This window comes from Kogia breviceps, chromosome 1 (assembly GCF_026419965.1).
Source record: "Kogia breviceps isolate mKogBre1 chromosome 1, mKogBre1 haplotype 1, whole genome shotgun sequence".
Lineage (NCBI taxonomy): Eukaryota > Metazoa > Chordata > Mammalia > Artiodactyla > Physeteridae > Kogia > Kogia breviceps.
The window spans coordinates 58,829,192-58,855,408 of record NC_081310.1 but is presented as its reverse complement, the minus strand read 5'-3'; the positions used below and the strand labels follow the sequence as shown (position 1 = coordinate 58,855,408).

Sequence of the window (26,217 nt, the reverse complement as noted above, 5' to 3'; positions counted from 1 at the left end):
GCTTCTTACGACTGTATGTGAAGAACGCAGCATGGTGTCTAGGAGAAGCAATTTTTAATGTTATTATTAAAAATTACCATCGATGTTTACTGAGATTTTATGAAAGGACAGACTAAGGATCGCCACCGCCAGCTCTACGTTATTCGATACAATTAAACCATGGGCTTAAATGGTTCAAATTTAGCCCATCATCATACATTCCTATAGATTTCATCCAGTAGCTAAATCTGGGGGAGGAAAAGAAAAAGGACCCACACAAAATTTTCCCAGTTGAAGACATTTTTATTCTAGTAGCCACCTCAGTCGCTGGCAGGATGGGCCTGTCCTCCGCGGGGGCAATGGCACGTTTGGGAGAGGATGGGGGCCCTGCACTGGGCGGGCGGGGCCGGGCAGCTGGGGGATGAGGCAAAGGGCTATGTGACATTGATAGGTCACAAAGGGCATCAGAGGATAAATAGGCTGTGCCAGGGCCTTAGGCCGAGAAGTGGTTACTTCTCTCACTAGGACTGACGTTCACAGCCGCTTGGGGAGATAAAAACCCAGAAGCGGAAGTGAGCTGAGGCCGAGGGGGAGCCTACCATACCTCTCTACACACTTGAAGAGATTCAGCCTGGGGTCCAGGCGCCCTACAGAGTCCCCGCTGTGACCATCGGTGCCCCTACCCACACCCCTGCCTCTGGGAGACCCTGAGGCAAAGGTGGGGGCCTGTGGGCTGGGCTTGGAAGACCTGCCATAAGGCCGCCTGCGTGACACAGGAGCACCGCAGCTCGCTCTGCTCTTCGGCCCATTAGGCCGAGGGAGGGAAGAGCCAGGGGCCCGCCTTAACCACGCTGCCTGGCAGTGATCGAAGACAGCCATGAGTGGGGACTCTCTGCTCCCGTATCACACGGCCCAGAGCAGCACCGGGCTGGGCCTGTTCAAAAGCACCATGGGGGAGCTGCAGCAGCAACTGCACAACGGCGAATACGACATATTCAAGTACGCGCCGATATTCGAGAGCGACTTTATCCAGATCACGAAGAGGGGACACGTGATTGACATGCACAACTGTGTCTGCACGGTGACCGTGGGCATCGCATCCACCAGCCCCGTCCTCCCACTCCCAGACATCATGCTGCTGGCCCGACGGGCCACCGGCTGTGAACAGCACGCTGAGCACAGCCAGCCCACCAAGGGGAAGAGCCACAAGGTTGCCAAGACCTTAGAGCTCACCAGGCTCCTTCCCTTGAAGTTTGTGAGGATCTCCACGCACGACCGTGAGAAACGACAGCTGCGCGTGAAGTTTGCCACTGGCCGCTCCTTCTACCTGCAGCTGTGTGCCCCTCTGGACGCGCAGGAAGACCTCTTCGCCTACTGGGAAGAGCTGATTTACCTCCTGCGACCACCATTGGACGGTCACAGCCGCACCTACGCTGTTCCAGCCAGGGACATGATCTGCAGGACTCTGTTCGAGGAGGAGGAGGAGGACGGGAGGAGCCCGGCAGTGGAGGATTTCCAAGGAGAGTGGGATGAGGACCAGGTGAGCATCAGGAGCCTCCACACGCCCTCTGAGGTGGCCGCGGTCGGGTCTGCAGCTTTTGCTGGCGGGGAGGGGATCCAACTGGACTCCCACAAGCCCGATACCATGTCCGATGTGGCCACTGCCAAAGCAAAACCTACAGTGCTTGACAAAGAGTCAGCATCGCGGGCAACGACAAAGGTGGAGACAGCAGGGGTGGCAGGCGGCACCACAGCGGGTGCTTTGAGCGTGGCAGAGATCAAGTCTCCTGCCCCAGAAGAGCAGAGCACGGCCATAGCAGCCACAGCCAGCAAGGGTCCAGGAGCAAGTAAAACCAACACAGCCACTGGGGGCACTGCGGGGAACAAGACCATCCAAAAAGCAGCCGGCCCGGGCTCAGGCAGCCGGAGAGCCACTAGAGACGACCAAAAGGAGAAAGGCCACGGCAGCCCGGGGGACAACAAGCAGGGCACTGCTCACAAAGCCATCAGCCGTGCTCCCATCACCAACGAGTCCAGGACCTCGCACAAATCGGGCAGGAGCTTACCTACAGCAAGTTCAGGTTCCATCACCAAGAGACTCAGCAGGATCGGCTCTTTCTTCAGGAATGTCAGAGCCAAGCTTACGACAAAGACAGTGTGGCCTCCTCACGCGAGGAATATGTGAGCATCCCGCCGAAGGCAGTGGAAGGGACCCGAATGGAGGCCATCACAGAGACAGCAGAGAGTGGCCAGGGCCTGGAAATCACTGGTGGTGTGACATCTGAGACCACGGAGCCAGCGACCGTTGAAGGACCTAGAGCTGGGAGCTGCAAAGGGAACCAGGGCTCAGGGAAATACCCCTCGAGAGCCCATTGCAGCTTCCTACGGAAATTGAAATAAAAATCTGAGAATGCATGCCGTGTTCTGTCTGACTTTCTAGGTCCCGAAGCCCAGACGGAGCCTCACAGCGGATTCTGGGAGGTCAGCTGCGCCACAGTCTGAGACCCAGTGTCCAGTCAAGCGCAGCCCCACCTCACACACATGCTCAGCGCCAACAGCGGTGCTCCATCTGGCCTCCACTCCTTTCTGGCTTTGCCCCCCCCCCCCCCACAGCCATGGTGGAAAGTCAGACTATGGCCTGGGAAGCTCTCCTTCATTATGCCCGTATTGTTTTTTATAAACGCTTATTCCCTCTGAAGGCCTGTAAACAAAGCAAGAACAGGGACGCATGTCCCCTCGGGCTATTCAGTGGACAGAAATAAGGGCAGCAGTAGTGGCTAGCAATCAGAACAGCAAGCACTCTCACCTAGACTTAGCCGTTCCCTTCCCAGGTATATACCCTGGAGAAACACACATGTTCTAAGGAACAACTGTGAGAATGTGTATAGCAAAAATAACTTAACAGCAAAACACAGGAAACAGCCCAAATTTCCATCAACAGAATTAATACAGCAGAATATGAAGTGAGTGCAATATTCAATAGTCAAAAATAAATGAGCTACACACATTAGCATAGATCAACTTCTCCTGATTTTTAAAAACATCAAAAGAATGGGATACAATTCCACTCACGGAACTATACTGAAACAAGCCCATTCTGAAACAAGCCCAAACAATGTATTGCATAGGGTACATGTTTTAAAAACAACTGTAGCTAAAAATGAGGGAAGAGTAAACACAAAATTCGGGACAGTTTTCTCTAGGGTGGAAAGGCTAGGTCAAGGAGGTTGACACAAGGCTGTTAGTGCTGCTGGGAATCGCTCCATCTCTTAGGCAAGATGGTAGGTACACAAGTGGTGTATTTTTCACATTTTACTAACTCTGAAATCAGCAAGGTCACCGCGGCAGTTGTGATGGAGTTATTGCCAATGCCTTTCTCTTTTTTTCACTTTTCTTTATGCACAAAAGTGATGTCAGAAAGGCTTGGCATCTTTAAATTACATTTATTTAAGGTAAAGTACAAGAACGCTGGTTTGGTTATTAGGAAAAGAAGGAACGATATGCCTACTTTCCAGGTAAGAACACTGAGGCTCAGAGAAGGTAACCTGCTCCAGTCGCACATGGGATCTTTGCAGAACAGTCATCCACCAGCCCACTTCTTTAGGCAAAGCCCTGTCCGGGGCACGGGAAGGAGGCAAGCAAACAAGCCTGAGATAGGACCGGCACAAGAACCCGAGGCACCAGCATTCTTACCATCATGTTCCAAAACTACAGAGATGAGCATCAATTTTACTAGACTGAGCGGAGGGAGGGGTGGGGGCTGGGAGCCGGTTATCGGACTTCAGTGAGCTCACAGCTCTTAGCTGGCCTTCTCTCGAGAGCATCCAGACCACCCCTGAGCTGCGTCTGGCTCCCTGGCTTCTACCTCTAGCCTCTGGCATGACCCGCGCTGCAGCCATAAACAGGCTCCCACCTGGAATTCCAGCGTCCACTCCTGGAACACCCAGCGTCCAGTCCTCCTGCAGCCACTAATTAAACTTTGGAATGCCCTACTCAGAAGGGTTTTTCCATATCAAATCTTCAGGAACTTTTTTCTTCTTGGGGCTCCAAAATCAAATCCTTAACCCTCACATGAGTGAGATTATTTGTTAGGTCAGAGCATCCTTGTCGATTGGACCTTCAGTTTGTGACTTCCACAGACCTCATCACGGGAGGGTGGGGAGAGGTCTCTTCTGTTGGTGGAGGGAATGGAGGGCACTTGGTGGGGAGCACTGATGAGAAAGCGAGACAGCCCGAGACCTACACATAGGCACTGTTGCCCCTGGCCAGACAAGGTTCCTGACCCCAGGATTAACCCAGAGCTTCCGAGAAGACTAGGAGCTGCAGGGAGACACAATGAATGGTTTACTCTCCACCAGCTTTTCCTTGGACCCAAGGTGGAGAAATTACGAAAAGATCACATCACATTCCTTTGATCTTATGATTTCCACACAGGCAAGTGCAGCTAAACACTAGTCTGAAGGAAGAAAAAGTGTTAAAACCATGTGCATAGCCCTTAGTCGTTTATGAAGTTCTTGAATGTGTGTGCCCCCTTCCGATGCTCACATCTTTCTATTTTGCAGATAAGCAAACGGAAGTTCAGAGCATTTAAAGGACTTGCTCAGGGTGGGAGGTGATGGTGCAGAGAGGGAGCTACCTCAGTGCAACAACTTTCAGACAGTGTGCCACCCCGGTCCCGCATAGAGGTACACGGATGGTGGAGGAGACAGGACAGCACGAGTAATTATCACAACTCTGAGTGACAAATACAATCAGAGACGTGTGTTTGGGGACTGGATCTATTCAGAGGAGGGGTTTTGGGGTTAGGGAAGGCTTCACAGGGGAATTGGCACTTTTAAGGATGAATAGGGCTCAGCCAGGTGAAGGAAGTATGAGGAGCAACGGTAAAGGTGGGGGAGGGGTGGGAGATGATCAGGCCACAGGAAAGAGCGCGTGCAAACTACAAAGGCTTGAAACGTCACGGTGTGTTAAGCAACTACAGGTATGTCAGTACCACTGGTTGGAGGGCAAGAGAGGAGGGACGTGAGGCTGGAGAATCAGGCAGCTGGGTCTTGGGGAGCCTGGGGTACTATTTGAGTGTATGGGACTTGCGGAACCACTGAAGGCCAGCGTCTGATGGGAGTAAGATCCCTCTGGCTCCAGGGTGGAGAGTTGATGGGCAGGGGGCTGTCTGGAGACACGGGGTCCTCCAGGAAGCCACTGCATTAATCCTGGCAGAGTTGGGGAGCCCTGAACCTGGGTGGCACTGGGGAGACAGAAGGGGGCAGAGTCGGGAGGTGTTGAAGAGATGGAACAGGACAATTTTCCAGCCCACATCCTGAAAGACGGGGAGCTCATGGTGTAGGTCTGGCCCTCATCTAAAGGAAGTAGACCTGACAGAGGTGGAGGTGACTTGCCCCTGTGGCGGCTATTGGTCAGTAGAGTGGGTGGCCAGAAAAGAGGCTCAACGGGAAAGCAAGGAGTAATGTGTTAAGATAGAAAACAACAGCTGCTAGACGGCTAAGGGTAAAACATCAGGATAAGGCAGCCTAGGCGGTCAGTGGGGCTTCAGCACTTGGAGAGGGGCAGAGCCCCTGAGAAGTTCCTTGTTTATCTGAGAGCCCTCCTCCCCTGGGCAAAGAGTCGCCCCAGAGAGCCCCTTGTGGCCACATGCTGGTACTGCAGGTTGGCGCTTGAATGAGGGGAGTCAGCACTGAGGCTGAGTCACCGTGACCCTTTCCCTTTGTCACACCACAATTAGTCTAATGCCAACCCCAAAGGTGTGAGCTAGGGGAGGTGGGGGGGTCTGGGCAATGAGGATGTGTCTCATCCAGGCGGCATGGCTCCAGGCCCCTGGCAGTGGAGCGGTAGAGTTTGAAATGGCTGAAAGGTCCCTGAGAGGCTGGGGATCCGAACCCAAGGGGACAATGAGTCACCGCCAAGAACAGGGGTGGAGTTAGTGCCAGGGTCCCTCTGCAGCATGGAAGCCATTTGAGAAATAACTGCTGAGCACCTACTGTGGGCAAGATAGGGAATCCGGGACCATGAGGATGTTCACATACAATACACACACACACACACACACACACACACACACACACGTGCGCGCGCGCCTATAATACAAATCACAGCGTGGTAGTGGCCTCAGTGTACAGAAAGAGGCTTCACGGAGAAGTGGAGGGCTTAGCACAGGGATGGCGGGCTGAGTGCTCTGGCACAGGGAATGGTGTGATGGAGAGGGAGAAGGGCTTGGGAGATGTTCACAGATGACAGACAACTGCAGTGTGCCCAGGGTGTAATGTGCTCGGCAGAGAGAGCGGGCTGTGCGGTGGGAAATGAGGCTAGAAATAGAAGTAAGGCCACAGCATAGAGGAGAGACCCAGAATGCCGCACAACTCCCCTGAACCCCATGATCTTCATGACTGCAAATGGGACCTGTAACCCAGGGCCGAGGGGTGTGCAGAGTTGGTTTCTCCAAGAGCAGAAGGGCAATGGAAACCTAGACTCTTCCCCTTTGCCAGTTCAGAGAATGTGAAATGGATAATGGAGGCCCATGGCTTCCCACACTCTCTGTAAGAGGACCTTATCCCACAGGTGTGCTGAGGTTGTTACCCCCCTCATCGTGGGAGCACCTGGAGGACCAGGCCACTTGGCTTTGGCTGCCAGGAGCCCCATCTGGTACCCCAGTGTGTGCCATTCCAATGATGTCATTTTCCACATGTGCCACAGCCTGTGAAAGGTTGGGAAACACCTTTCTAGATCGGCACATGCATGTACATGATACAGTTTGCAGGTACTGTGAATGCAGCAGCAAGGAGCTGCTGAGAAGTGCCTTCCCTGGACAGCTAGCCTGCTCCCCACAGCTTCAGCTGATGCTCACCACGGCACCCCTCTTTTCTTTTCCCACTGACACTTTCACAGTCCCAGGACCCTGCCACAATGCAATATACACTGGTTCAAGGGAAAAATAAGAACAAATATATTGCTTTTCATAAAACTAAATTAGTTTTTTAAACATCTATCCTTGGCCTTGAGATCATGTCCTGCCTCCTTGTCTGTTAACATTATATTCTGAAGTGCAGTTGACCCTGAAACAACACGAGTTTGAACTGCTCGAGTCCACTGAAACTTGGATTTTTTTTTTTTACTAAATACATACTACAGTACTACACAGTCCATGGTTGGGTGCACCCGCACAGGCGGAACCGCGGATTCAGAGGGCCAACTGTAAAGTTATATAGGGATTTTCACCTGGGGGTGGGGAGGTTCCTAACCCCAATGTTGATCAATGCTCAATTTATAACATTCATGCAGGAGAGTGTGCCATCGTAAGCATACCACTCGATGACATTTCACGGGATAAGCAACCCCACAAAACTAGCACCTGGCGAAGAATCAGAACATCCCTGCAACTCTGGAAGGGCCCCCTTGCAGCCACTCAAGGGTAACCACTACCCTAGCTTCCAACACCACAGATGAATGTTGTTTGCTGTTCAACTTTACAGGGCTTCCCTGGTGGCGCAGTGGTTGAAAATCCACCTGCCAATGCAGGGGACATGGGTTCGTGCCCCGGTCCGGGAAGATCCCACATGCCACCGAGTGGCTGGGCCCGTGAGCCACGGCCACTGAGCCTGTGCGTCCGGACCCTGTGCTCCGCAACGGGAGAGGCCACAACAGTGAGAGAGGTCCGCGTACCACAAAAAAAAAACAAAAAAAACCCCAACTTTACATAGTGGAATCACATAGTATGTACTCTTTGACTCGGGTTTCTTTTCCTTAACATCATATTTATGAGGTTTGTGCATGACTTTCCTGGCGATCGTCCATTTATTTTCACTGCTCTCCAGTATTCCTTTGTGTGATGATACTACAACTTATTCTGTTATTGATTTAAGTTATTACCAGCTTTGGGCTATTAAAAATAGTGCTATTGGGCTTCCCTGGTGGCACAGTGGTTGAGAGTCCGCCTGCCAATGCAGGGGACACAGGTTCGTGCCCCAGTCTGGGAGGATCCCACATGCCGCGGAGCGGCTGGGCCCGTGAGCCATGGCCGCTGAGCCTGCGCGTCCGGAGCCTGTGCTCCTCAACGGGAGAGGCCACAGAACTGAGAGGCCCGCGTACTGCAAAAAAAATAAAAAATAAAAAAATAAAAATAAAAATAAAAATAGTGCTATTATGAACATTTATATACAGATCTGTTGGTAAAAATATACATAAACTTCTGTTCGGCATATACATAGGAATGTTATTGAATATATGCATATGTTCAGCTTCTGATTATACTGCCAAGCTATTTTCCTTCCAAAATGACTGTGGAAATAATAATTCCCACCAGGAATGTATGAAAGTCCTGGTTGTTCCACATCTTTGCCAACATTTGATACTGTTTACCTCTTTCCTTTCAGCCATTCAGGTGGGATATAGTGACTTTTCTCCCTTTTTCATGATAAAAATATATTTTCAAATATATAATATGGTGACCTACAGAAAACGGTAGTTTTGTTTGTAATGTCCTTAATAGGCAAAATTTAAAGTTGGTTTCCAAATTAATTTTGAAATTTCACACATCTCTGAAATCTTTAAAGTCTTGTTTATACATTTTTAAGGATTTTTCATTGCAAGGGAGCTCATATTTTTAAACATCTCCTACCATCCTGTGCCGGTACCTTTTGCTTTATAACAAACTACCCCAAAGCTTTGTGGCTTAAAACAAGAGTCATTTTCTTATATTTTATAGATTCTTCTACATGAGAAATCTGGGTAGGACTCAGCGGGGTAAATCTTCTCCTCCTCGTGGTATCAAGCGAGGCTGGCCTGGAGAGTCAAAAGGAGCTTCTTCCACGTATCTGGTGCCTTGAGGGAAACGGCTGGTACGTGGGCCTCAGCTGGGACTGTCAACGGGAATGCCTACATGTGGCCTCTCCAGCATGATGGTCTCAGGTAGTCAGATGGCTTCCCTCAGATCCAGTGACCCAAGATAACCAAGTGGAAGCTGCTTCTGACTGAGCCTCAGAAGTCACCCAGCATAACTTCTACCACATTCTGTGGTTACAAGCAAGTCATAAGGCCAGGCCAGATTTGAAGGGAGAGGAACGAGACTCCACCTCTTGACAGGAAATGGTAAGATCACGATGTCAAAGAACATGGCGGGTGGCAATATCATCGTGGCCCTCTTTGGAAAATACAGTTTGCCACTTCCCAACCCTACCCCCCATCCTAACTAAGTAAACTGGCCCGGATGTGCCCGAGGAGCGCTGAGGTCATGCTGGTGGCCCCCTTAGTCCCCACTCTTAAATGCTTTCCCCTTTTCCCCATTTTCGCTTTATGTTTTTACTCCCCTCTCTTCCTCTCCGCTATCAGTTAGCTAAACTCACAGGGACTCCCACTGAACCTTTCTTAGTCCCTTCCTCCCCATCTCTCCCCACATACCTTCAGGCTCTTTGTCCTCTGAGTGACAGATTACTGGAACACCTAGAACCATATCAGGTCAGGCACAGAAGGATCTTGACTAATCCCACATGCACTTTACAGATGAGGAAGTTGAGGCCTAGAGAGGAAGGGGATTTTCCCAAGGTCCTACTTCAAGTAAGTAGCAGACTTCTGGCTAGCGCAGCACAAAATACAGCCTACAGTGGGTCTTAAAGAATGTCAACACTTGCTTTCCACTTTGGACTTCCTGAAACTAAAGCCACTCGTTTCTGTTTCACGTTCATTGCCTCACCATCACAATGTCCTTTTGGCCTCTTGGTTCAGGAGCGAAATCAATGCTGGCAGGTTTCTGTGCCCAGAGAGGCCTGTCCCAGCCCTGGCCTGGGTCTTGGCCTTCAGAGATGGATGGGGGGAGGGGGGAACACAGATACGGCAAGTTGGGATCCATATAACCAGCCCCCCTCCAACCACCTCCTTGTACTCCAGACACAAGTAGCTTCTTTTGATCCCAAAGTCCAAGAATTCCCTGAATTCAAGAATCAACTAGCAGCCAGTTTTGAAATTTTCTGGGCATCCAGGATTTAACTTAGGCTGGTGATGACTGAAGTCAGGCTGAGGATAAATTGGAGGTGATGTAAAACAAGAAGACACAACTCTTTTTTTTTTTTTTTTTTTTTTTTTGCAGTACACGGGTCTCTCACTACTGTGGCCTCTCCCGTTGCGGAGCACAGGCTCCGGACGCACAGGCCCAGCGGCCATGGCTCACGGGCCCAGCGGCTCTGCGGCATGTGGGATCCTCCCGGACCAGGGCACGAACCCGTGTCCCCTGCATCGGCAGGCGGACTCTCAACCACTGCGCCACCAGGGAAGCCCCGAAGACACAACTCTTAAGGCCAGGTCCAAGAGACAACAACTCTGTTACATTACAGTCTATTTCCTCCGTTCACTTCAAGCAAGCGGACTATGGGGCCCAGAGTAGGGAGCCCAGGCTGGGCTATCAGACATCCCATAGCATCAGGAGCCGTAGGTTTTTTTTTTTTTTTGGCCGTGCCTCGAGGCATGTGCGATCCTAGTTCCCCAGCCAGGGACTGAACCCTTGCCCCCTGCAGTGGAAGCACGGAGTCCCAACCACTGGACCACCAGGGAATTCCCAGCAGCTTGATCTTGAGGGAAGAGCATGGGCTGGAGAAAAAGCAGGCGGCTGGCACGTTGCTCTGGGATCTGAGTAGTAATGATGTGGAGAACAGCCTGTTAAGAAGCCTCTCAGAACTCTTTGTAATCCGCCAGCCCAGTGCTTTCGGGCAGAGAGCACTTCTGCAAGTCGGTGATAAGCTGAGAGTGGGACACAGGTGTGCTGTCAGGGAAGTCACCTTAGGCCAACGGTGAGAGTCCCCAAGGCTGTCTAAGTGCCCAGGACAGAGGGAGAAGTGGCACCTGTGAAGGGCTGTGTTGAGAAGAAGGGATTGAAGTAATTCTTTTCAACTAGTACAGCCTGTAACCTCCTTTAGGGGAGTGGCCATGTCTTACAGTTTCTGAGTCCCCAGGTGCAGCACACATATTAGAGGCTCTATGAATGTTTGTTATAAAGACCTACAGTCACGAGTCCATCCGTCATTCTCCTGCATCCAGGCACAACGGTGACCTTCCACAGTCCCTGCTCCCCTCATTCCAGCAGCCCTCTGCCAGCTCTAAGTGATGGGAGGCCCAGGACATGGAGAGAGACCATTCATAATGTTCAGTCCCTTCTTGCCCACGATGCCAGGCCCTCCCTAGGGGCCCTCTATTGGGAGTGGTAGAAACAAGTCACGAAGGGTCCCATACCTTTCTTTCTCGCTGGGGTCCCTTTCTCCAGCCAAACGAACACAGGAGCCATTTCTTTTCCTTCATACTCCCCTGCTGGAGGGAGGGGGAAATAACAAGGAACCATCATCAGCTAACAGTGTTATTTCCTAGCCTGTGGTTGGCCAGAGCCCATGACTGGCCCTTGTCCACACGGTCTGGTGCTGTGGCTGCATCAGCTTGGGTAGAAATTGTATGAGCAGCTGCCACACTGGGCACGGGGCCAAGAAATTAGCAGCCCACCCCGTGTTTCTCTCCAAGTTCTGCAATCGTTTTCACTGCATCTTATTTGGGGCTGCCGCATATGATAATGTTTGTATCGATTGAGCCCTTCCTCTCACACAGCTGCTGTTCTAAGACTTCTATAGGGATTATTGTGTTTAGTTCTTTCTCCACAGCTCTATGAAGTAGTCAGTGTTATTCCCATTTTACAGATGAAGAAGCTGAGGCACAGATGTGTTCACATACCTTACCCAAGATCCCCAGTGGTGGAGCCAGGATTAAACCCCAAGGGGTCTGACACCCAAGTCCACACTACTGACCGTACCACGGGCTGACTCCACGGAGTGCATGGTCTTAGAAGGTATCAGACCCTGCACTATGGAGAGTGGCCAGCCTACAGCCAGCAGTCAGTAAACTCCGTGGCTTAGAGACAGGTGTGTTACCTAGGACAGTGGGCACTGCATCAGGTGCCAGCCTCCCCGGGCTGTGAGGGCCGCTCCACCTCCCTCTGCTCCTATGCCAGGCAGCGCCCTTCACTCAGGTTCAAGAGTGTCGCGGCCACCGGGGAAATGAGCGGTGTTGGCGGACGGGGTAGCTTGCTCCTCCTTCTGGGAAAACAACCCAGAGTCCTGTCCTGCTGTCACCTGTCTCATCTGGAACCACCTTAAAATCTGTCATCTGCACTTTCAGGCTGGGACACCTCAGAGACCCAAGGGATGACTTTCCAGACCCCAGCGAGAAAACCCAGTCTAACACCCGCCTGGCGAGAGAGGATGGAAATGGCTCCTGGGAAACCCGCCTGGCCACACGCTCTCTCGGACCGTGAGCTCGCGAGCTAACAAATGTCCACCGTGTGCCCTCCTAACTGGCCATGTAGTGCTCGCCACCAACTTGCCTCTACTTACCCACCCACTCTTGCTCCTTCTCCCCTCTTCCCTTTGTCCCCGCCCCACGGGCTGTCTCCGTCTCCACTGGAACGGCACTCCGTCTCACTGGGACCTTCCACATCTGCTCCCACCCCTGCCTCCAGCTTCCCTCCCTTCTGACGTTTACTCAGATCTGAGGATGCCTCCTCCCACCAGCCCACGCTGAGGACCTGCAGGCCAAGGGGACGACGGAACCTCCTGCCAACAAGTCAGGGCTGCCGCTCTCTCTGGGGATGACGCTGCCTCCCTCATCACCTCCCTGGGGCACAAAAGCTGAGTCCTTTTGTGTTAATTCCCGGGGTTGCTTGCTTTTGGCGGCATGCTAATTTATGCAAACTGAAGGCAAATGAGTATAGAAAGCTATGTGACCCTGGATTTACTGGAGATCAGCAGCTCCCCTGACGGGAAGACTTAGGGAAATTCTGGAATCTACTTCCGAAGAGAAATTTAAAAATAGAGTGGCCTCCAGTTGGAGTTTGGGGAGGGATGTGGCTGGAAGTCATTCGGAGAAAAGAAGCACAGTCTGGCTTCCCTGTCATTAGTAAGTGACCCAGCAAAAGTCAGAGGAAGAGAAAGCATCTGGCTGCCAAGCCCTCCCCCCTTCTCCTCTCCTGGCTCTGAGCTCTGGTTACGCCCCATGCCCTGCCAATACCTCCCAACGGGGTACACAGTGGAGGGCAGAGCACCCAGGGCATTACTGCATCTCTGAAACAAGGCATTATTTATGTCCCACTCCCCATGACAACGCTCTGCTATTCTCCCCTCTTCTTGCATCTCCTACATCCACCCCCTTCTACTTGTCCTCACTGGGTATGGCTGGTCAAGTACACAGAATGTTCTGCAACCTGGCCAGAGTGGTTAGGCAGCAGTCTGGATGTTCCAATAAAGAAGACCTCAGAGGATAGCTCTGGGGTAGGTCAACTCAGGCACGAAGCCTTAGGCGTCTCATTTGCAGGAGGACCATTCCAAGAAAGGACAGGAGAGAAGAAGCTGGCCACAGAAGAAACAGCTTCCGTTCTTCTGCCCCTAGGCTGGGAGGTGCTGACTAACTCCAAAAGGCACAAACTGACCTTTGCTTAAAGATTTCAAGAGAAGAAAATACTTTTTCCAAAATCTTTCCAACAGACTACCAAGCGTCATCAGAATGTTTTTACTTGTATTAACATAATTGCTTGGTGCTGCCATGGAAGTCATTGTCTTCTGGTTCTTTCCTTCAGGTAACTAGAGTACAGATGCTTCTGGGTTTTTTTTGTTTGTTTGTTTTTTATTTTTTGCAGTACACGGGCCTCTCACTGTTGTGGCCTCTCCCGTTGTGGAGCACAGGTTTCGGACGCGCAGGCTCAGCGGCCATGGCCCACGGGCCCAGCCGCTCCGCGGCATGTGGGACCTTCCCGGACCGGTGTACGAACCCACGTCCCCAGCATCGGCAGCCGGACTCTCAACCACTGCGCCACCAGGGAAGCCCGTTTCTCGTTTTTAAGGTAATACACCGGCAAACCCTTAACACATGTCATGAAAACACCTGAAGACAAACTCCCCCAAGATTCAGGGACCGCCTCACTGCTTCGCTTAAAGGAGATGATCCAAACTGAACCCTCCACTTCAGGGGACAGGAGCTGTGTTCTCATCTGTGTTCCCCTAGCTTGGTGGAAAGTTTATTGAAGGCCAAAACTTTCAACTAGTCAGTATTTGGGGCTACTCAGAGGAAAGAAAACATGCTCTTCTGTGTATGTAAAAGGCAAGGGCACACTGTGTATCAAGCATGTAATATATCTCTTTTAAGTCTTATAACTAGCCCAATAGATGTGTATCATTCCCATCGTACAGATGAGGAAACTAAGGCTAAGAGTTAAAGGCATTTGCCCAAGGTCACAGAGCTGATGAATGGTTCTGGCAGAACCTTCTACTGCTCATTACTATCCACTTTCTCCTTTTCTTTCTAGGCACGTCTTAAACTATATTTCCTGGTCCTCTTGCTATTAGGCTGACCGCATCACTGAATTCTGCCAGTGAAATAGGGACAGAAGTGATTTTGCCACTTCCGGTCCTAGTCCTTAAATCCTTGGTACATCATGCCCTTTCCCATCGCTATCTGGATGACCCAGGGTACCAGGAAGCCAAAAAGATGGGAGGAGCTTGCTCCCTGAGTGACTACATGGAACAGAGCACCCTTCACCTTGTCCTCTGCTCCCTGCACTGGACTGTGACTTGGATGAGGTAAACCTTCACCGTGTTAATCCACTAAGAGTTTAGTTTGGGGCTTCCCTGGTGACGCAGTGGTTAAGAATCCGGCTGCCAAAGCAGGAGACACGGGTTCGAGCCCTGGTCCGGGAAGATCTCACATGCCGCGGAGCAACTAAGGCCGTGCACCACAACTACTGAGCCTGTGCTCTAGAGCCCGCCTGCCACAACTACTGAAGCCCGCACGCCTAAAGCCCATGCTCCACAACAAGAGAAGCCACCACAATGAGAAGCCCACGCACTGCAACCAAGAGTAGTCCCTGCTCACCACAACTAGAAAGAGCTTGTGCACAGCCATGAAGACACGGTGCAGCCAAAAATAAACAAATAAAATAAATAAATTTAAAAAAAAAAAGAGTCGTTTGTCCTGACCGCATGGTGAAGGCAAGATCTGACACCAAATCCATCAGACTCTAAAGACCATCCTCTCTCATTGAGATGTATTGACACAAATACAGCAGAAATATAAAAGCCCATCTATAAAATATTATCTAATCCCACAGTTCACCTCTCTCCCACCATGCCTCTCCCACAAACAAGAATTAGATTCCTCAAGATTTTAGAGGAAATTGGGTAAACAAAAACATAAAATCAAGCAAGCAATCGACAAATATTTGTTGACTGCACACTACCTGCCAAGCATAGACAAATCTGCTTTTGTTGTCACCCTGAGGTCATGAACTCTGCCCTTTGCTGTCCCGGATGGGAGGGGAGCAGAGGATAAGGTGGGAGGCAAGCCTACGCCTGTTCTTTTCAGCAATGAGATTCTCCTTGGTTCTCCCAGTGTGTTAATGGGCTACCTGGGGAGTGTCTGATTTTATGTTTGAGAAGAAGAATAGACTTTCAATCTGAAAAACAATTTTTTAAATTTAAAATACATTGGGACCTCCCTGACGGTCCAGTGGTTAAGACTCCACACTTCCACTGCAGAGGGCGTGGGTTGGATCCCTGGTCAGGGAACTAAGATCCCACATGCGTGAACACAATAAAAACACTGAGCATTAAAAAATGCAATGTAACTATATATTCAAAGGAGAGTTTTTAATTCTTTTAAAAATAAAATAAAATACATTATATTCCTGAAGTTTCACATTTTACAGATGGGCAGACTGAGACTCAGAGAAGCTTAGAAACAGCCCCAGGCCACAGTGACAGAAGTTAAACTTGAACTCCGCTTCGTCTGATTCCAAAGTCCTTGCTCATTGCACCATGGCAGTGTTTTCTTAAACTGGGCTGCTCTTCAGAATCACCAGGGGAATAGTTAAAACACAGATTCCTGGGCTTGGCGCCAGACTCCCAAATCACTGACCTGGGGCAGGCCTCAGCAATCTCTCTTCGCACACACCCCAGGCCTGACTGAAGACCAGCCAAGTTTGGGATCCACTTCTCTGCACCTCGCGGTGGGAAAGCTAAGAGGGTACATGGATGCCAAGGGAGCAGAGGGGAAGAGAACACAAGGGGGCCTTCTATGGGTTTGTCCAGGGCCGGCCCTGCTCACAGCTGGGATCCTGGCCATGAGACCCAGAGGACAATTAACGAAAGCAAGAAAAGGCCTTTTGACTCAGCTGTTTGTTTCCCTTACATCTCTGCTCAGGTGCGAAGAGGGTATCATGCCTGTGGAATTCTGCTGCATCCACAGGCATCTCCAGACCTATTTTTTAAATTCGCCAGGAATGAAGAGAGAAAAGTCTGCCAAGGTTCAGAATTTGCTAGTCATGTTCCTGACTCAGTAAAACTGCCTTGATTTTAGTGTTCATTGCTTCCAAGCCTGTGCTCTCTGAGACGTGGCTGGGATGAAACTGACTGCCACACTATCTTGGAAGCCAATTCATGAAGAATGGAGACAAAACCGGCAGGAGGGTACCGTTTAGCCCTGAGGAACTGAATGGTTACTTGAAGAAACATTTTAGCATATCTGTATATATCAATAGGCACTACAGGAGCTCTGCTGGGGAACAGTAATAACAGCTGCCCTTAACTGAGAGCTTAGTTTGTACAGGTTCACAGTCTCTTATCCATAGGTTGACCCTATAAATGTATCATCCAAACTGAGCAATTGTGAAAGTGAAAGTTGGGAGAGCTATTAATAATGTCACCAGGACAAGGGCAAACCAGAATATCCCAAGCAAACTGGGATGTATGATCACTCTATCCAAACCCCTGAGCCAAATGGGTTTCAAATTCAGACTTTTAAAAGATTTTACAGGAAATACTGTACTTGCGTGTGTATCTCACACACACATACAAATACCCTAGAGGGATCCAGGGCAGCACCTCATGATCAAACGTTATATTTCTGCAGCAAATATACGAATATTCCCAAGAGGGATAAACACACACTTCGGGTCAAGTTTTGCCATCTAATGATTTCTGAAAAATACTTGTTTTCAGAAAAATTGTCTTTCAAATTGTGGCAAGGGTTTGTGGACCTGTACTGAGAGCTTTAAGTACTTTCCATAGTGTGGCAGAGATGCTAGCTGTCCCACTGTAAAGGTCCTCTCCTTCTTTGATAGTAGCTAAGTGTGCCCATGGCCGTCTGGAATAAAGACTACATTTCCCAGTGTTCCTTGAAGCCAGGTGTGGTCACGCAACTGAGCTGTGGCCAATGAGATTTGTACGTGGAAAGATGTGATCAGGACAACCCACAAGTACAGATACCCATGTACCTGTCGTTGACAGAGGGCATCCATTCTGATTAATTGAAATCCATGTTGTAAATACTTTGAAAATGACTTCTGGTGTGCAAAAACTTCTGGGAAGTCTCTTTAGAGAGATGGGTATGCTCTTCTCCCCCTCCTTCCTCCTTCCTCCTGGCTGGAGTGTGGACACGATGGTTGCACCTTGAGCATCCACATCACTTTTGACCACGAAGCTGAGGGCCACAGCTTCTGAGGAACCAGAAAGCTAGTAGGATCTTGGCTCTGGACAACTCCCTGGATGGCCTACCTCTGGACATTCGATGTGAGAAAATAAAACCTTTTTGATTTACGGCACAATTCATTTGTACTTTCTGTCACTCGCAAAGGAACCTGTATTCTAGGATTTGCTCTTGGCCAGCCTCAAACTCTCAGATGGTGATGTTTATTTCTCTCTCATTCAAAGGCCTGCAAGTGGGCTGCGGTGGCTCTGCTTCAGACCGCGGGTCATGTTCACATCTGCCCCACGCGTCTCTGAATTCTGGGACTAGTGGACACTAAGGACGTGCTCTGTGTGTCAGGGTGAAGCTCAACCACACGAGCACATTTACAGCTTCTGCTAATGTTATGCTCCATTCCTTTGGCCAAAACAAGTCACAGCACAGACCAACATCAAGGGGAGGGGACGAGGATACAGTGAACACCTGCAGGCGATCATCTACAGAACGGATACACGTGTGACCCCGTCCTACTGCCGCACATGCACCAGGGGCTTCCAGGCATCACCCCTAGCATCGCGGCAAGCCAGCCGCTCCTCCTGATCACTTCCCATAATTCCTGGTATGCTGCCCTCCCCGCCCCTAACCCCCAGAGGGCACTACCAAGGGGAGGGCCACAGGACAAGATGTCCTTCTGTTTGGTGTCCGCTCTCTGTGCTCTCCTCAAGACCACACACCAGGCTACGCCAGCACACCTGACCGAGAGGTTACGTGGGGGGGCCCTCCTACCTCACATCTGTGTCTGTCTCCCAGGGGCCTCCTTCTTCCGAACCTCCTCCGACAGTTTCCACCCTGTGTTGTGCCCAGCCCCTGCCCCACAACCAGAGGGGACTTCTGGAAACGTCCTCATTAGAGTAAGGAAGTGCATTTCCCACAAACCTCTCCTCCGGCCTTACTGTGCAACCCCAGGTCCCACCCCCACCAAACAGTAACTGTTGGAGGAGAGGTTTAAGTAAATTAGCCTCAGGCACACCCGAAAGCCTGAAAGAAAATACCCAGAGAAGCTGGGAGGAGGGGGTGGATGCTGGGTGTGTTGTCCACTCAGCCAGTAGGGAGCTGGGTTTCAGGGAAGAACAGATGGGCAGATTTTGCCATTAACTGGCGGTGTGACCGCCGGCAACCCCTTTTCCAGGCTTCCATGTCTTTCTTTGTTAAAAGAGGGACTTGGCCTTCCCTGGTGGCGCAGTGGTTGAGAGTCCGCCTGCCGATTCAGGGGACGCGGGTTCGGGCCCCGGTCCGGGAAGATCCCACATGCCGCGGAGCGGCTGGGCCCGTGAGCCATGGCCGCTGAGCCTGCGCGTCCGGAGCCTGTGCTCCGCAACGGGAGAGGCCACAACAGTGAGAGCCAGAGGGTGGGTGTCTGGAAGGATACATACGGTGAGGCCCAGGGAGCTGGGCTAGCATGAGGCTGAAGTTCATGTCCTTTGGCCCTTTTCAAATTGTAACGCCCACCAAGCTCAGCCCTTACCTGCCTCTGGGACCCATTCAGGGCCATGGTCTAAGGTCACAAAAACTGTCCCGAGCAGGGGGATCCATCGGCACTGACTACAGTATGATGACACCCTGGGTGTGTAGCAACTCTGGCCTCAGCGCTCACCACTTCCTGCCTTAAGGTCCAGCAACTCTAAACTACCTTTAGTTCCCAACACACACCTGGTGCCTTTTGGCCTCCAGGCTCTTATTTGTGCAGTCCCCTCTCCCTGGGAGACCACGGTCTCTTGATCTCCAGTCCCCCACCCCACCTTTCCCGGCCAATGCCTCCTCATCCTTTGCAATTCAGCTTCATCCCCACCCAGGTTCAGTGCTTCTCCACACTGCTCCCGTAATGCTTCAGCATTGCACTCACTACTATCTGCTTGTGTAACTGTCCTGCCCTACTAGACTCTGAGCTTCGTGAGAGCAGAGACCATGTCTTATCCATTTTCTTTCATGCCCTTTATCTTTCATAGCACCTGACACATGACAAATGAGCAAGCTCTGACTGATGAATGAATGAACGAGTGAACGAACGAACTGGGAAAGAAAAAAGCTGGAAGGAATGTCATACATGGATGGTAACGACTACCTTTAGCCTCCCACCCCTTCTATTTGCTACACACATCATATCTGTAGTCCGGGGAAATCACGCTGAGTAAACACCAGAGGTGGCCTTTAAGCCAGGTAAAAGAGATCACCAAGGAAAGAAGCACTGTGTCTGATTGGAGGGAAATAAACGCCTTGCCTTAACGATGGTAGGGGAGAGAGTGAGTTTGGGGTGCGAGGTCTAGGAGGGGCAGGACAGTCAGGAAAGGAGTCTTTGAAGAAAGCAGGCCTTCATGGGGTCATTGAGAAGGTTGGATTTGGTGGGTAGATGGAAACTGAGCTGTCACACACATCCATGGCTCCACCTGGGCAAGGAAGAGGCTCTGAGGAGGAAATCTGAGTGTGTGAGGGGTATGTGAGGGCAGAGAGACAACTTCAGCTGGGTTCCTGAGTCCCAGAGGAATCCAGGTGGCAGAAGGAGGGTGGGCTCCCCTTCCCCCCTCTCTCACTCCTCTTTGGCTGTGTAGGGTTGCCTCAGGCCTGGTGATGTGAGCACGGGGGTCAATCCCTCCCACGGAGCTCCTGGTAAGAGACTTTGTGATGGTCCCTCAGGAGGCTACTCAGTGGGCCTGATAAGCGGCAGGCCGGGGGGCGGGGTTTAAAGAAGATGATTAAAATTGCATAGTGATTAGACTTGAATATTCTAGTCAGGAGTTTTATTGATAAGAGAATGTTTCTTTTTACATGATGTGCCAACCACCACTGTTGAGTTTCTCCGCCAAGGTTCAGTGTGCACCGCGAGGAAAGATATTAAACATCGGAAGCGTCTAAATTGTAGTGGATGTAGCAAAGGACATTTGACGTGCCCTAAGCTGACGATTCCCACCCCCGTGGGCCCCCAAGAAGAGGGAACCTCGTCTGTCCCTAAGTGTAAGCATGAATCGAACCCTGAAGCCTCCCGCAAAGAGGTCACTCAGCACCAATTAAAATCCAGGCCATTACCTCAGCAGACTCCGTGGCTTCATCCTCTCCAGAACAAGGAACAACCGGCACAGGATTCTCAAGGCTGACTAGACTGGCAACAGGAGCCAATTTCACCCCAACGAACATCGCAGGAGGCCGGCGCCGACTGGACGAACTGCGCACGCACACGGTTTGCGCCGTTGTGCGCAGGGGCGACTGTGCGCATGCGCGAGTCTGCGCATGCGCAGCTGCGAGTGTGCGCGACCGTGCGCACGCGCATCACTGGCTGTCCGCCCTCTTTTAATTTATTTATATATTATTATTATTTTTTCTTTTCTTTTTTTCTTTTTGCGGTACGCGGGCCTCTAACTGTTGTGGCCTTTCCCATTGCGGGGCACAGGCTCCAGACGCGCAGGCTCAGCGGCCATGGCTCACGGGCCTAGCCGCTCCGCGGCGTGCGGTATCTTCCCGGACCGGGGTACGAACCCGCGTTCCCTGCATCGGCAGGCGGACTCTCAACCACTGTGCCACCAGGGAAGCCCTTGTCCGCACTCTTGCCCCATCCTTTCCTCCATCCCAGACCCAGGTCCCTGCATTCAGGGCTGATGAAACAGGGCTGTGTAAACTCCTATTCAACTCATTTTAATTGAAGGTCCTACAGATGACCAGAAATTTTGCCTCAATTCAATAGAACTTGTAAAATGCAAGACCACCTGCCTCTCTCCTCCTAACCAACTCAACCCATCGCCAAGTCACTAGAGATGTAACCTGGGCCCCTCAGGAGCCTCTGCTCCTATCAATGTCTTACCTGGGCGGGGGGGGGGGGCGGGGGGGGCAGTGGCGGGAGCACGAGGCTGCAGAAAAGACCCAAGGGAGAAGCAGCTGCAGTTAAGGCCCTGAGATCAAACTCCTCCCCAGCCCAGCCTCCTCAGAGACGATGTTCCTTCTAATGTTTGTTTTAACCATATTCTAATTCCTTGAAGTTGCAAACGGCTAACCACACTGCCAACTTGGCTGACATAAACAGATATTAGTGTTGTAAATAAATTGAACTTACCCAACAGTTAATAAGATTTGCAAAATGATATGGAGCATATAGTCATTACTTTGTTTCCTGGTAATTAATCATGGTGGAAATAAATAAGGCCAACCACTGCTTCCCAAGGACTGCATCTCCCAAGCCACAGGCTTCACAGAGGCTTTTCTAATTCCTGGATATTAGCTGTGCTGTCTGGCTTTGTGTTGTCTGTGCAGCTTCCAACTCCTCTTTCCTATTGGATGAGAATCTCCCATTGGATAAGGTCTTGGTAGGTGGCTACTTGGGAGACTAAACAGGCCAGGTGCTCCTCTCTGCACCCAGGTGTCCAGGTCATAGACCTGAACCCCAGCCTGATTCAATATGCTACTTCTGCCAAGACTTGTCTCGAACAAGTGACGCAAGGCACAGAGGCACTAGAATTCTTTCCCAGTGATGAGGGGTCTGTACCAGGCCATTCTGGCTGAAAAGCTTTTATTTCAAAAGCTCCTGCTGTTTTCTGCCTATTTCCTCCAGGCCCCACCCTATATTTTCTTCCCAATAAATTCCCTTTTTGGCTACAACAGCCAGACACTGTTTCTTTCTCCTGAAAGAAACAGTGTAACCCACCAAACAGCTGCTCCAAACCTTTCTTGCTAACAGAATCCCAAGTTTTCAATTGTTCGTACATCCATCAGGCCCAGGTAGATGTATCATGATTGGTCCGTCCCATCCCTTTGTCCAGTGATTGGTTTAAGATTAGACCTGTGAGCCAGTTCTGACCAGAGACCCAGAAAGAAGCTACTAGAGCTCTGAGAAAGCTTTTCCTCACTGATTTCACCCTTACCCCTTTTCTTCCTACTTGAGAAGCTGCTACATGAGAATGGAAGCTTGGAGCCACTGCAGCCATCTTGCCGCCATGAGGGAAGACCGCGGCAGCCGTGAAGAAGGCAGAGAGAGAAGGTGGAAGGGCCTGAGTCCTTGATGATCTCTCAGAGATTCCACACCAATCCTGGCATCACCTGTCTCTGACCTGCAGGTTTGCTGTGATTAATCAGCCCGGTCATTTAGTTCTTTATTCCAAGTGTTTTGTTATTTGCAGCTGAAACATCCTGATATACTGATTCATTAAATTTCACTGTTTTCCAAAATAACATATATTCTATATATAAATCTGTTCCTCTGGAGAACCTTGACTGAGTAGACCAGTGTACTGGTGGGTTGAGGGTAGCATCATAAGATTCCTTTTTTTTTTTTTTTTTTTGCCTAGGATAGTCTCTACAATCTGTTCTGTTGACAGAGCATACCCTGGGGAGCAAGAGGGTGGTGGGGACAGTGATGTCCCATCCGAGGGGAAGAGTTGGGAGAGGGAAAGGACAGGGAGGAGGGGGGTGGGGTGCATCAGGCCATAGTGTGGAGGACCTGAACCGTCAGGGTGAGGAGTGTGTAGTTACATTAGTAGTGGTCACTGGGGAGTCACCGGAGGTTCCTGAGGAAGAGAGTGACATAATCCAAAAGCTAAATCTGGTGGCTCTGTGGAGAGGGATTGAACAGGAGCGCTGATGTCAGGGGGCCCAGGGAAAACATAACGAAAGGCTGAACTCGGGCATGAGGAGATGGTAGAAAGTTCACAAGAGGAAGGAACAGAATAGAATCCAGGTGACCAGACCACCGAGGACATGTAGGAGGAATGCTAACTCCAGTAAGGGAACTAGAAAGTGAGGCCAGGGAGCTGGTTTGTGGGCAAGCAATACTGAGTGTAAGGTACTCGTAGGTCATCCAAGTAGAGATTTTATTGGAATCATTATTGACTGACACATATTGAGAACATACTCCCTTCTGGGTACCATGTTAAGCCCTTCAAACTCATGATCTCATTTAATCCTCACAGCATCCCATTGGGTAGATATTATTGCCCCCCTTTTTAAGATGAGGAAACTGAGACTCTGAGAAGTTAAGTACTTCCCAAGTTCCCACAGCTAGTAAGAGCCCAGGCTCGTTACTCCAAAGCTCCCAACCGCCTCTAGGCTCCGGCAATTGGACAAGCGGTTAGAAGCTAGTTTAAGGCCACAGAGAAGATGGGGGGGGGGGGGTCTTAGGAATGTCCTGGGACCTCCAGGAAATTTGGAGGAGGAGAGGGAGAGAAGAACTAGTCTTTATCGAATACCCTTAGACAAGTCACTTCACTGTCACCATCCATCAGTTAGCCTTTACTCAGACCTCAGTTCAGCAGGATGTGAGTGGGGTTTGGAGTTGGTATTGATGTCCCACTACAGCTCACTAGCCACAGTGCCATTAGCTGAATGTGAAAGAGATCCCTTGCTCCTTCCACTTTCCAACTCAAATTCCCAACTTCTTTTTCTTTTCTAATCAATACTTCTTTTCTGGTTGTGAGTGGCGGGCAGAACTTTGAAGCAAAATCTGGACAGCAGATGCAGAGGTGGAGCCAGGGCCGGGGAAGCAATTTTGGCGGTCGCTGTACTTTTCAGTTATTCCTCGGGAGCTTCAGAGGTAGTCTGGGATGGAGAGGCACTGAAGAGACAAGAGGGTAGAGAGGATGGCCAGAGGAAGAGGGGAGATGCTGGAGACAGAGAAACCGGGAAGGAAGGCTCGAGGGAGCTGGGGCCAAGGAAGCATTTCATTTACCCTTTCTCCGTCCTCACTTTTATCCCCCAGGATCCTCACACTGGGCTTCTTGACTCCCTTTTCATCTTCTAAAAGAAAAGAAACTCAAGAAAACAAACTGAAACCAAGTTGATCTTCTCCCCTTCCAAGCCAGTTCTATGGCCGCAGCTGTCAGTGGTACCTTCTCTTGGTCCCCCGGGCACTATCTTCCATGCTTCCTCCTTCCCCATCCCACATCCCTTCAGGAGCCAAGTTCAGCACAATTAACCTCAAACACTTCTCCTTCATCAGGCCTTTCCTGTGACCCCATGAGAAAGGGGGTGAGCCTCGGGAGCCTGGAGGAAAGCTCTGACTCATCCACCCCCCGCCACTCAGAGCCTGATGAGGAGAGGGGGTGATGGGTGGGAGGTCACCCACCTTCAGTCCTTCCCCCCTTCAAGTCTGTCTTCCTCAGCCGGACCTGTGCTCCCAGGGCCAAGCACATTCTGGGTTCCTGACTAGTGTTTGCAGAATGAATAAATATAAATGAAGGAACATGAAACGAAAGGTGCTGAGAGCAGAGGCTGCTGGATGGAAGAGCCTCCAGTCGCACCGGCTGCCACGGCAGTGAGCCACACGGGGCTCTCAGTGAGTCACACGGCTCTCCACACCTCCAAGGCAAAGCTCTGAAAACCATTAGCAGGCCATTAGCTCTGATTCAAGCCCAGCTGGCACGGAGCAGGCTTCAGTCACCCAGCTGCAGAGCTCACACACTGGGTGCCCATCCCTTGGACCAGCAGCCTCAACCTCCTGAACCCAATGCCCCCAGCCGGGTCCAGTCTCAGACCTCCTGCCATTGCCCTGTTTGGGCAAGACTGTGGGGTAGAAGCTCCTAGCAGGTGGGGTCTTTGTCTCACGGCCTGTGTACCTTCAGGAACAGGCTCACCAAAGGAAGGAAGATGGGGTTATTCACTGCTCATTAGGTGCCAGCAGCTCGAACACACCCATGTCATTCAGCCCGCCCAGCGGCCCTAGGAGGCGGGTCCTCCTCAGCTCTTTGCAAAGGAGGAAACAAATGCAGGCGAAGACTTTGCGACTTCCTTAGACCACACAGCTATTTCGGTAGCAGAGACCCAGCGTTGGTTCAGATGACGGCCTTTTGCTCTCAAGCCCCTGTTCCCTCCAGCAACCATAAAAACAAATGGATCTTGGGCCTGGAGGAGGGAACCCTGGCATCCTGAAGTCCGTGCAGTTAGTGCCCCTTCCCTCCCCGACCCAGGCTGAGTGGGGGAGAGCAGCACCTCCATCTGAGCCTCTCGAGGTGGCTCGCTCCTGGGGTGTTGCTATGGCTGGGTCTCTGCAGCCTCTCAGATGCCCAAGATAGGGAAGGGAGGACTCCCTCTGAGACCTGCAGGGCCTGGTATGTGCTGCTTGCCAAGGGACGGCCTACTGGTTCTACCCCAAACCCTGAGGACCTCCTCCTTTTGCTGGGAGCCTTGGAGTCCAGAGCAAACAGCCAGAGGTGAGGACACATGCCACACTCTTAGAAGGACAAAGTGTCCTGTGGGTGAGAAGAGAGGCAGAGCCAATGAGCCTGGCAAGGGCGAGGTGATTCGGCCCTTGGCCCCAGAGCAGACTCAGCTGGCTAAGAGAGTGTGCTCGCGATGGGAATTCAGACGGGACAGAAGCCGTCAGAGGGCAGGGCCCGAGGCAGGTTCACAGGGGCCCACCCAGCCTCGGCCAAGCATGCTCAGGTGTCTGAGAGGCAGCTTGAAAGGGCCCCCATCATAGTCAGCCGGCTCCAGCTGCCTGTGCTCTGCCTTCCAGAGCTCTGTGCCCTCAGCAATCACTGGACCTCTCCGAGAGCCCCTTCCTCCTGATCGTCACACACTTCAGAAGGCTAGGATGAGTATCAAATGAGACGGTGCATGTGAGCAAAGCACTGTCCAACGGAGCATATGGAAGCAATGGAGAGAAGACATTCAATTTACGTTTGTTAAATGGAACTCTTCTTACTACTAGCTGGATGTTGGGCTTGCAGCTTTTGCTTGATAGGGTTTGGGTTCACATTCCCCCATATCTTG

General features: G+C 51.1%; 1 protein-coding gene and 1 long non-coding RNA gene across 3 annotated transcripts in view; one reads left to right on the top strand and one right to left on the bottom strand.

Moving 5' to 3' along the window:
- Positions 1-26,217, bottom strand: part of LOC136794072 (uncharacterized) — a 321,393-nt gene that overhangs the window by 159,600 nt on the left and 135,576 nt on the right. Inside the window, exon 1 of one of the 2 annotated variants that reach the window (XR_010840309.1) lies at positions 20,554-20,735. The exons of the other annotated variant lie outside the window; for it this stretch is intronic. This is a non-coding gene — a long non-coding RNA (uncharacterized lncRNA). Of the gene's footprint in view, positions 1-20,553; positions 20,736-26,217 lie in introns of those variants that run through there. 2 annotated transcript variants of the gene reach the window in all.
- LOC131763714 (Golgi-associated RAB2 interactor protein 4-like) lies at positions 857-2,686 on the top strand. Its single transcript, XM_059076209.2, has 2 exons — positions 857-1,850; positions 2,679-2,686. Exons 1-2 carry the CDS (start codon positions 857-859, stop codon positions 2,684-2,686), a joined length of 1,002 nt encoding a protein of 333 aa, XP_058932192.2.

Excerpts from the sequence above, each read along its gene's own strand:
- LOC131763714 (XM_059076209.2), top strand. The coding sequence starts at position 857 with ATGAGTGGGGACTCTCTGCTCCCGTATCACACGGCCCAGAGCAGCACC.